This window comes from Photinus pyralis, unplaced genomic scaffold, assembly GCF_008802855.1.
Source record: "Photinus pyralis isolate 1611_PpyrPB1 unplaced genomic scaffold, Ppyr1.3 Ppyr1.4_LG6, whole genome shotgun sequence".
NCBI classification, from domain to species: domain Eukaryota; kingdom Metazoa; phylum Arthropoda; class Insecta; order Coleoptera; family Lampyridae; genus Photinus; species Photinus pyralis.
The window spans coordinates 41178026-41189876 of NW_022170663.1; the positions used below are offsets into that span (position 1 = coordinate 41178026).

Here is an 11851-nt window from a genome sequence, read left to right on the forward strand (position 1 = left end):
CGTACTTCCAACTGCACCTTTTAAAACACAAAGTGTCTAAGGATTTTAAATGAGCCAATTGTGGTTTTGCAACAAATGATAAAAAGTACTTCAAAAAACACCTTTTAAAACATTTGTAAAATTTGTAATCTTTAAGGCCACGTGATAAAAATTTTTAACGCTATGTTAAAGGTTTTGTGGTATTATGACGGTTATCATATAGGTACCATTAACTTGTTCTAAATGTTGGTGTGGCAAAATTCTGACTTTAAACTCAGAATTCTGACTTCGAACTCCGAATTCTAACATTAAACTCAGAATTCTGACTTTAAACTTAGAATTCTAACTTCAAACTCATAATTCTGACTTTAAACTCAGAATTCTGACTTTAAACTCATGTGACCTCAAAGTAAAAATTCTGAGTTTAAAGTCAGAATTCTAAGTTTAAAGTTAGAATTCTGAATTTCAAGATAGAATTCAAAGTTTAAAGTTAGGATTCTAACTTAAAACTCAGTTTAAACTCCAAATTCTGACATCAAAGGTTAGAATTCCGAGTTTAAAGTCAGAATTCTGTGACCTCAAAGTTAAAATTCTGAGTTTAAAGTCAGAATTCTGAGTTTAATGTTAGAATTCCGAGTTTAAAGTCAGAATTCTGCGTTTAAAGTTAGAATTCTGAATTTCAAGATAGAATTCAAAGTTTAAAGTTAGAATTCTAACTTAAAACTCAGTTTAAACTCCAAATTCTGAGATCAAAGATTAGAATTGCGAGTTTAAAGTCAGAATTCTGACTTTAAACTCAACCTCAAAGTTAACATTCTGAGTTTAAAGTCAGAATTCTGAGTTTAATGTTAGAATTCAGAGTTTAAAGTCAGAATTCTGCGTTTAAAATTAGAATTCTGAATTGTAGTTATTTTTTTTTTATAGATGGCTCTTCTATGCCTTCGTACATATCCAACTTGTATCTAAAGGTTTTGTTAGTACCTATATGTTTAACCGAGTTAGCTGGATAGGTAGTTGTAGATGGTTTAGTGAACGTTTGCCATTGCACATAGCAATATCTATAAATGATAACATGCGGCAAGTATACTATTTATTGATAAAATGGAGAATTGTATAAACTATCACAGAACTATCATCATAAGATATCAAGTGGAAAATGAGTAACAGTTAAATAGAGAAGAAATATAAAAAATAGTCGCGATTTCTAATCAGACACTTCCCTATTTGCTATTACCTTGCGTAACGCCTACAATAATACACAAAGGCACAAAAATTAAAACTATAAGTAAATAATTAAACGTAGTTCCATAGGCCACTTGGAGTAAGCACAGATAAATGGGAATTTTATCTGTGGAGTAAGCATCTGAACTCAAAATTCTCTGATAGCTAACACAAACTGCTAAAATTTTGGGAAATTGAACTGAGGAACTTTTTCTTCTTTGTGGCTCAACTTCAAACTTGACGACACTGGATAAAAAAATGACTAATTTCTACTTTCATATATGCTAATACAACAATTAAAGTACATTAATTCAATAAAAAATGTTAATATTACAACAATATTTACGATTGGTAATAACAAATTATGTAAATAATGTTGGGCTATTGCTACATCCTCACAGTGTGCCTAATCAATGGCAGAATTGGTAATAACCTGGTAAGACAGTGTTGCCTTCTTAAAAAAAAAACGGATAAAATGAAATAAAATTTAATCAGTCCACTTCTAATTGCATTTCAAACGTGTATAAGTGAGATCGGACTACCCGAACTTTTCGGCGATTGCAAAGTCATAAGGCTATCTTCGTATATTAATATCTTCTTATCCTCCTTCCTCTTGAACTGCTTCCTCTTCCCCCTATTTATCACGCCGTCGTCTTCGTCCATCATCCGTATTATTTGAATTTGATCGGACGAATCGAGAGGGGCGACCGATATGTCGCGTACCGCTCTGAATTTACCGCAATTGTTTAGGTGCTCGTTTTCCAATCGGAAGAAGTTCCATACGAAGCGACGAAAGACCTCGAGCGGCGACAATATTGATGTCATCAGGTCGGAACTGACGTATTGCATTTCGGTTAAATACAGCGATAGCGCCCATACGAATCGAAGGACAAAGTCTTCGATGATCGCGAAGTAGTAAAAGAACTGAAAAAGGATTTTTGCGTGATAAGGCCCTATGCATTTAATAAGTGTTGAAAATCACTTGAATGTCTATAGATGGCGCTTTACTCTTTTGTTAGTACAGTGAGTTTTTAGAGACAGGCATACGTGCATTGTGTGTTGCCTACTTCCAATTTGAATTTTCGATGCAACATGGCGCCTAGGCTCCTATAGTCAGCACTGTAAAAAATGGCGCAACTTATTTAGCTTGAAGTTTTTTTTTCAATTTTGCAGCAACACTACTTATGGATACCAGCTAAAAATATATTCCAACGAAGGAAGTTGTTCTAGACCGCCCCCCCCTCTTCCCCCCGGACAACGATCATTTTCGTGTTTCGACATAAAAACGCAAACAGTGAGTAACTATAACGGCATCTAGGTACACCAAACAGTTTTCCATAACAGCCCCCTGAGCATTAATTCTATTACAGGCGCTCAAAAGTCGCAGGAGCGTTGCATAACGCAAACCGCATTACCTTAAACTGCCATAAACCGGAACCAACACTGAACGCAGTATTTTCTCGATGAGGTTCGAGTCCCATATGCCAGTAACCACTCTTCTTATCCAACATTGAAAACCATTCAGTTCCGGTAAGAGTATCTAAAGTATCATTCTTGGTAACGATTAACCTTCTTGGTAATTCAATTGTCGATAATGTACGCAAAATCGTATGGACTCCTCTTCCTTTTTCACCAAAACCACAGGTGACGTTTCAATGATCTTCTTAGCTTCATCCCATTTAATTCATGGTGGTTTTCTGGGGTTTCGTTTAATCAGTTGTGCAGCGCCAGTGGTCTTATGGACCGCAATGTTAATATTTACCCATTAGCTCTTTTTCTGAGGAAAACACATCTTGCATCAAACTACAAATTCATGAAAAAAAGTATCACTTTGAAAACTAGTTGTACAAATAACTACTGCCCCACACCTGACACCAATTGTAACTAATTTCCACGAATCTATCTTATGGCGCTTTTTCTGGTTATTTCATTTGTTAGAAGTCGTATGAAACATTCTAGAGCGTTCTAAACGACGCAGGAGCATAATTTTGATATAATATTGAGGAACTCGGTCCGGGGTAGCGCAAAGGTCACAAATTTTAGTTAGAGCGGCGGGTGCTCGGTCATGTGGACCATAAACCTCGCAACGGCAAGTCGCTTAAAAATGTAACGCTAATATGGGTAGCGCCATCTACAGATCTCAATCCGCAAAATTGTGAAATTCTCATCAAGTAACCTTTGAAAGGTGCTGCATCCTACTGTACCTACTTACCGTTGACGAATAAACGATTTCCTCCCTCAAAAGCTTGTTTTCTCCGGCACCTTTATCGAATAATCCCCAATCCATTTTGATGTCCCAAGTGTACGCGTAACATGAGTTAAGGATGCAGGATGCGATAAATAAAAATAAAAACGGATTATCGGCGGACGATGCGTAATTCGACTGGTATACAGATCTGAGTGTCCCGAAAATAACCACGAAGAACGTGGTGGCGTACTTTCCGGCGTTAACGAGATGGGGAAACGCCTCCTTTGTATCGCGGTAACGTCGCAAGCACTGAGCGAAACGTATCCACGCCGGAATGCAGTTCACAATGGGACGAGTTATGAAATTGTGCTCCATGCATTGACTTGTATCTGAAAGCACAATCGTTATTTGAGATTTCCCAACTTAATGTCTTGATAATCACGATAACACCCAAATGACTAATAACCATCAACAACGCCCGCATCGAATTAAATTGGGCACAACTCTCAACTTTTAAGAATGTCACTCTAACCCAATGATTCAATATAGGCCAGTCATTGGGGATCAAAGATAGGACTTACCTGGAAATAAAGGAGAGTCCGACAAGTTGAAGGAAATCGACATCGATTCTGAAGCTGAGGTAACCATTTTCCCCATTCAAGATATGGAAATCAACGAGCAAGATCCGTCTGGCCTTGGTCAAAGATAATTTTAGTACCTAAGTGGATTAGGCCTACAGGGGAAACCACGTTAAAAAAACGCGCCGTGTATTTTACCTCTTGGGTGGTGTGGAAACAAGTATAGCATTTTAAATCGAAATTAATTGTTCATAAATTATTAACATAGATTAATTAATGGGTTAATCGATTAATTAAATAAAAGATATGCCATTATTTCGTGATAAATATTTACTAGGAACATATGTTATAGGAAACTTCCTCCTCTTTAATTTTGCGCTCTACATACTTTTTCGAAAAACGCATAGTTTTGGGGATATTTGCAAAAAAACCGTTTTTGGGGGCCATCTTGGCAAGATGGCGGCATGTTTCGGATTGTGCATTTTGTGAAATTCTCAACAAAAAAAAGTGTCTGTAGAAGGTGTCAACGGGAACCGTCCATTTCAGACCGTGTAAGTTACGAAAAATGAAAACGATATTTTCAGTTTTTTGGTGATATCTCGGTTATCAAAAATTTTTCAAAAAGTATAGTCTCAAAAAAGGGGTTACTTTTCCCCCATTTAACCTACACTGTATCTCTCACCGTTACGGAGATCCCAATGAGGTTGGGGATTTATTCAAAAAATTGTTCAATGTTCATGTGGCTGTAATATTTTGAAACCATATTTCCTTAAAACAGCAGGGGTACAATGAGGTACACTGAATTCAGAACTAGGTACATAAATTTGTTTTCAAGGTCAAATTCTCTAAACCTGAGAAATATTCTTAGAAGTCCTTGAAACAGTCTTGAAAAAACATTTCAGAAAACTTCTTGGGTCACAGAAACTTACAAATCTTTTGAGGGAGAATTTTAACAAATTTCATAGAAAAGAATCCTTTCAGATCTTCCTACAAATTTTTTAATCTTGAAAAATTTCTTAAAAATTTTCCTGGAAAACTTTTGAAAGAACTCTACTATTTAATAATTATTAATAATTATTTTGTTTAATACGTTCAGTTGGTACTTATACCCACTTAAAAATAATGAAAAATAAAATCTACGCGAGCTACGCAAGTTTCCTTGAAAATTCAAGAAAATTTCTTAAAAATATTTCCAGAAAAATGTTCTTTAAAATCTTCAAATTCCCCCTTTAAAAAATTCTCTTAAAAATCTTTCTAGAAAATTGGGGGGCAATTTTTGCAAGGAATTTGTTGAAATCCTTTCAAGAACATCTTAGGACTCATATTTCCAGAAAGAGTACCTTATAGAAGTTTTAAGAATTTTGCAGCTAGAACCTGTTTGGACATTGTAGAAATTAATCTTTTTTTCAGGAATCTTTTCTAGAAATGTGCTAAGGGTCTCTCTAGAGATCTTAAAAAAAGGGTTGGTTATCAATTTTTGAGACATTTAGGTTTCATAAACCTGGTCAAGTGATTTTTTTAATAAACATCATTTGATTTAGTAACTTAAATCATAAACAATTGAATATTGTTATTCATGCATAATCTCATAGTTAACTTAGGTTTGAAACTGGGGGTTGGGGTTATTCTTAAAGTATGGAAAACGTTGTTGAGGGTTGTAGTCATAATTTTGGAGTAGGGTGTTGTGGTATAAACCCTCCCCACAATAATTGCGACGAGTACTTACCATTTGCTTCCAGCCAATTACCGTTGGTGACGTAGAAACAGACCAAAAAATGAAAATCGACTAGCGCATTTGCCAAGCTATTCAGTTGATCAGCCAGCCAGAAATCGGCAAAGCCCACATGAAAGAAAGGGGCGGCAAACATACGACCCTAAAAGCTGACAATTAAAAACACACGATAGTTACAGGTCGCGAATACGTACACATATCCTTAAGAACCAGAACCGGGCCTCATGCCGGAATACTTTAAACGGATTAAGTACAAAGACGAGCATTAAAATCGAAAGCGCCAACGGATTTAAATAAGGCGGTATGCTCAGGCTGGGACTGTACAAAAAACTTAACAGGCTCAGCGTCCAAATTACTCCGAATATCGCCGCCATTTCCATCAGGTGCTGCTCGGATAAATGGTTTCTGGGGTCCAATTCGAAGATTAGGACGTGGTTTACTCCCGACGAACGCCATCCGTACACGTTCACGCCGATTAAAAACAAAAATTCTATTATCAATAATGGTCCTCTATACAAACGGAATGCAATTTTTAAATTCTCACTCGTTCCTTCGTGGAATATCGCTAAAACAAAAAAAGTAAACTTCAATTTTGAGGTTATGGGCGAGATAAAGGGATTTTTACCGATGTGAGTCAAGGAAATTAAAATGAAATACAAGCAGGCAAACTGCCAAATTAAGTCCTTTACCGCCATAAAATTTCATAATTAAAATTGGCCAAAATTCGGCGTTACGTTCATTTTTTCAAACATGAAGAGTTCTCTCATGTAGGTAACAAGCTAACAAGGAAAGAATCTCAATTGGCCACGTACTTTCAGCCACAATTAGCGACACTGATAAGACTTCAAGGTCTTCAAAATGAAAATGAAACAATAATTTACATTGCATACTTTTAGCTTTTACGTAACCAAGTTACGATTACAGTCACCGCACCATTCGTACAAACACTAGCAAAGCTCCGGTACTTGTGGTGTATACACTAAGCACAGTCACTGAGGTCCTTACGTGCCCATTACTCAAATTCACACATTCCAATTCATTCATGGCCGAATCACCACATCAGGCTGCACCGAGAAGGTGGGAGTCAACAAGGTTTTGTACCATACCTTCATATGAGGAAGTTTTTACCGTTTTAAAGTTCTTAAAGATCCTTCCCTATTTATGAGTGTATTCTCCTATTTTAAAAAGATGAATCTTGAAATGCAAATTGCACCCCATGGCCCGATAGTGTAGGTATATTTACTTGAGCAGAACAATTTTAATATGTACATCCAATTTTTCATTGTTGGTGCCCCCATATTTACAAGTTTTTTCATTTTCAAAAATTTGTGGCAAAAAAATACTTTTGTGCTATTATAACATATGAGAAAAAGGGTACTTGAAGGGGACTATATTAATAGGGCTAGCTCCCCCAGCCTAGCTATGTGCTTTTTTGTGTTTTTTTCTTAGGAAGTTTTGTATTTGTGTTTCCGCCAAAAAGATAAATCATTTGGACTCGTGTTGAGAGAAAAGTATTTGATTACATTTTTACTTTTTAGTGACCATGTTTACATGTTTTATGACAGTTGCTTTTATTTTAGTATTTAGAGTCTAGATACAGGTACAGATACTTATTACATATACTTTGTATCTACAGATAACATATAGCAGAAAAAATCAGAAGTCTAGAAGCTCTGAAATTGAACTGAATCGCAATTCGAATTGCTTATATAGCAAAGGCCGGGCTTTTACAAACGCTCTCGAATGTTCTAAAACAAAACAGGTCACATTTCCCAGAAAGATTGCGTCACATCCGCCTTCGTTCTTTATCGCCGATGACAAGATCTGTCGTGGCGCCTCGATATCTATCGGGATTTTTGAAATATGCGCTACAGTATTAACTGCTTATATTTGACAAACAATATGTACAGGGTGAGTCAACGATTGCGCGGAGTAACTTATGCCTCGAAGATGAGATTTTTCGATAAAGTGATTTTGTATTATGATATGGTTGAATATTCTCCACATTTTAAACATATTGCGTACACAAACTAATTTTGACAATAAACTGCAGCAGCATATGCCAAATTTTTCTTATAAATCAAATTATCTGTTCTTCGTATACTAACCATATAATAAAAAAAGTCGTCCAATTACACATAAAATTAAAATGCATTAAAATACAAGAGGTTCCATTCAGAAAAATGTACCTTTTTAGCGCCCAACTGTGTGAACGCACCCTGTATAATTTTCTCTTTTAAGTAACTATAGTAACTTATTTTGAATTAAAAATTATTTTTATGATAGGTCGTCACATATGCAAGAAAAAAGTGAGGATAAGGTTTATTCCTTTTTTTCTGTGTATAGAATAACTCACACGATAGAGAAAGACAGATAGTAGTAAATGTAAATGATTTAGCCTTGTAAATTTGCGTACATTTGCAATGTACCTATGTTTCACACACCCATTATCATTCCAAGTCAAACATATTGTTGTGTAAACAACGTCATATGGAGACGTTATTTCGGTCTAAATACCAAAAATAATGATGGGGATATCCTGTATATGAGAATTATTTCAATTCATTAGCTTAGATGCGTAATTTTCCGTTTAAATTTTATCGCTTTTGTAAATTATTCAATTTAAAGGTGTTTGCGATAAGGAATTTATCAGGCGAAATTTAATTAACGCACGTGTTCTGGTGCTAGCTATTAGCGATTTATTTGAAAATTCATAAAGTAAGAGTTTACTTTATGGTGGAAGTGGTGTATCGTTATGTGCTGGAGACAGCGAGAAAACGAGGCCGCGACGGCCATTTGTTTACGCGAATTTTTTTTACGGGCAGTCAGCCTGTGTATGTAAAAACGTAATTCGTCGATATCGAAATAAAGTGTGCTTAAGCAAGTTAACCAAAGTGAAAATACAAATAGTTGTGCACAGCGAAGCCTTATTAAGGTTCTCCTCTTATTAAAAGCTAAAAGTTTCTGTCATCAAGTTCAGTGTTGTCAAAAACAAGTGAACTTTCCAGAAGCTATAGTCCAGCGCTTCTGTGTGGGTTAACTGCGCCTATTATCGCAAACCTTGTCCGACCTGATTATTTGGATTCTTTAAAAAAAACATAAATAATTTTAATGGCCGACCGCCTGCGTACGGGGTAATATGTCCAAACAAGCTTTTTAAGCTTTTCTTTCTTTCAGGGATTTTGTTTTATTTCTTTCATGTGCTTCGGAATAAATTTTTGTCATTTAGCAATCAATTAATCGTGTGTTTATTCGAATCCATTGTGCGACCCGGATAGTTTTTCATGTCAGATCACTGTTAATAAAAATTTCTTTAATTAGTTAATTCTTTGGAATTTTCGGAAGTTAAGGCTCCAAAATTATAAGTTTAAAGTCAATATTCAGATTTTTCATTTTTAAATTTAAAGCTATAGCTGGACGGGTGTTTTGTAGATATGACACAAAGTTGGTATTTTTTAAATGCAACACCCTGTATATTTTAACGTCAGTTTTTGTGCATTCTTTTTCCTGATTACTTTGATGTATCAGACCCTATATTTTATTTTATTTATTTTAATTTTTCAAATGAAATGACATGTTGCTATCGTCAGCCATTTTTAATGATTCGGAAGGTATCAGCTTAGATCAGTATATATGATCTAAGGGTATCAGCTTTAATTACCATGGATACAATAGCAAAACAAAATCTCCATGAACCAATGGCCTACTATTTAAAAACAGCAAAAAAAATTTTCATGGTTAAAATTAAGAAATCATAGGTTCTGATACAGTAATGTAATCAGGAAAAAGAATGAAAAACAACTGACGTTAAGATATACAGGGTATTGCATTTAAAAAAAAATACCTACTTGAGGAATAATGAGCAGACTGATATATATTATTTATAGTTAACATTCCTTCTTTTGGAAAATGCAGTAAAAAGGTTTCCATTGCTTATCTTTGGAATTAAACAGAGTTTAGAATAAAATTTGCTGTGTACAGAAGTCCAACTGTTAGTGCTTTCTCATTCAAAGACTTTACATTCAGCCAATACGTTCACAGTTCAACCTCAACAACCGCACATACCGATATAATTGTTACGCAGTATATATAATCAAAGAACTGTGGGTCACTTTTTCTAATTTAGGTAAAAGAGACCAAGACTCAAGAGTTTCAGTTTGGATCAGAGCTGTGCAAAACTTCGAAGCGGGAAATTCCAATATTTGAAGCTCTTTCTACATAAGACTTTCATATGGGCTTAAGCCTTTGGATTGATCAAAAGAGCTTTGATTAACGTACTAAGCAATTGTTTAGTTTACAATTCCATTTTAATGCTTAAAATTCCTTTTCTATTGAGTTCAGTTTTGAAAAGGTTTCAATTCCAAAAAAGGTTTGATCTTAAGCTATGTCATCTACCTGCCAGATTAAATAAAACAAAGGCAGTCTAAAGAATTTGAATTTCTCTCATCGCCCAGTTGCAAAAAAATACTTGATCAAGTATTAAGATTGTATCTGATTGGATCCCTTGAGTCTGATTGGATAATGTCAAAGGCATGAACCAATCACGTTTCATAACATCAGGATCAGGATCAAACCAGAACCAAATAAGTTTGTGCAACCAGCCTTTTAGGATTCCTTTCTATAAAGGTTCAATGTTACACTCAAACATGCTTTAGTCTTGTAAAAATAATAATTCATAAGCCTTTTTTAATGAACTCTTTTATAAAGGGCTTGCACAGCTCTGCTTTTGATGCAAAAGCACCTACAGTGAACCACAATCATTTTGGAACACACTAATATTATAACATAAAGTTTGTTTTGATTACTTTGAGCATCCCTATGTACCAACAAAGAGCATAAATAATCCACATGTAATGTATAAGAGAAATTACCTGATAAAATAACTGTAATAAAAAGTACAATAAAAGATCCTGAAAACAGGCCAACTTTAAAAGTAATCCAAGGAGACTGCTGCTCTCCCAAAGGCGGCACACGAAGCCTTTTCATGGCCTTCTGCCGATCACCAGATTCCAACTCATTTGTTACCGTTGCCTCTGTATCATGTATAAGTTTATCGATATCTTTATTTGTATGAAAATGTGACACCTCTACATTCTCCGTACGCCACTTAGCACCCAAATCCACTGACAGTAACTGAAAATAGGCGAGTTATGAAACGGTAACAAACCGTGACAACTCACCTTATCGTGCTTCTTAAGTATCTTCCGAAAGCCGGTAAAATTGAGCGTTTGATAGTTTTGCAATAAAATAAGGCTGAGATAAAATTCGCTAAACGCGAACTTGAGCTCCTGTATCTTGCGGACCGGCACCGCCTTCCTCTGCTCGCCGTCTTTGCGCAACTTCCCCTTGAGGTTTAACGTCGAGTTCAACTCGCTACTTAAGGTCGCATACTTTCGTGTCGCCTCCGCCAGCTTCTCCGAATAGAACGTGTTGATTTTCTTTAACTCTTTATCGCAGTAGTGGAAAAATTGCTCATCGAAATTTTTGAAGTGTCTCGTCAGGACTTCGGGTTCCACGCTCTCGGCGGACGGCGCCTCTTCGACCGCCAAATAAAGTAGGCCTTTCATTTCCTAAAAATTGAATTTGGCGCTCAAATGTTTTTCGAAACGTTGCCGTTAGATGGCGAGCATTTTTTTTTCAAAGGGTTTTTGCAAATTTCGGTACGAAGGGCTTTAATTCTATCAAGCAGACGTGTTTATGGATTTATTTGAAATGTAAATATTGTGATAAGGTTGTAGTGTAATACCTATAGTCAAATTACCTCGTAGCTTATGTATTGTTTCCTCCATTCGGGCGTTATGTGTGCACTGAGATGTTCGGCGAACTTCATTTTTCAATGGGCGAGGGCGAACACTTTCAATTTCACTTATTTTATTGGAATTCATCAAATTAGTTACGTTAAGTACATGGCGCACTTGTGTCTGTGACTGGATTGTAATCTCGCCGATTATTAACTATAGATGTTACGCATATCTTTTTCTCAATCAAACTAATAAACTAATCCTCAAAGGGTACTTAAGTGAACAGGTATCTTATTGATATAATTTTACGTGTATTTAATAAAGAAAAACATAGGTTATGTATGTGGAATTTTCATTGTATTTGTTCTTTATTTGTCATTGATAATGAATTACATTTAACTTTTGTGGTTAA

The 11851-nt window shown here is 35.5% G+C and overlaps 1 protein-coding gene and 1 long non-coding RNA gene across 2 annotated transcripts; one reads left to right on the forward strand and one right to left on the reverse strand.

The window, feature by feature from the left end:
- Positions 1-1052: 1052 nt before the first annotated feature.
- On the reverse strand, positions 1053-11604 carry LOC116172995 (xenotropic and polytropic retrovirus receptor 1). Its single transcript, XM_031490283.1, has 7 exons — positions 11460-11604; positions 10879-11268; positions 10570-10831; positions 5893-6263; positions 5693-5840; positions 3413-3777; positions 1053-2124 (listed from the first exon to the last, which is right to left on the reverse strand). The coding sequence occupies exons 1-7, from the start codon at positions 11526-11528 to the stop codon at positions 1714-1716; spliced, it is 2016 nt and encodes a 671-aa protein (XP_031346143.1). The 5' UTR covers positions 11529-11604; the 3' UTR covers positions 1053-1713.
- Positions 11276-11851, forward strand: LOC116172998. Its single transcript, XR_004145821.1, has 2 exons — positions 11276-11412; positions 11467-11851. It is a non-coding gene; the product is annotated as an uncharacterized LOC116172998 (long non-coding RNA).

What these genes read in the sequence shown, in the direction of transcription:
- LOC116172995 (XM_031490283.1), bottom strand. Translation starts at nt 11,528, where the DNA reads ATGAAGTTCGCCGAACATCTCAGTGCACACATAACGCCCGAATGGAGG. An exon ending in AACAATACATAAGCTACGAG is followed by an intron (nt 11,269 to 11,459) that starts GTAATTTGACTA and finishes TTCAATTTTTAG; the next exon opens with GAAATGAAAGGCCTACTTTA. An exon ending in TATTACAGTTATTTTATCAG is followed by an intron (nt 6,264 to 10,569) that starts GTAATTTCTCTT and finishes TTTTTGTTTTAG; the next exon opens with CGATATTCCACGAAGGAACG.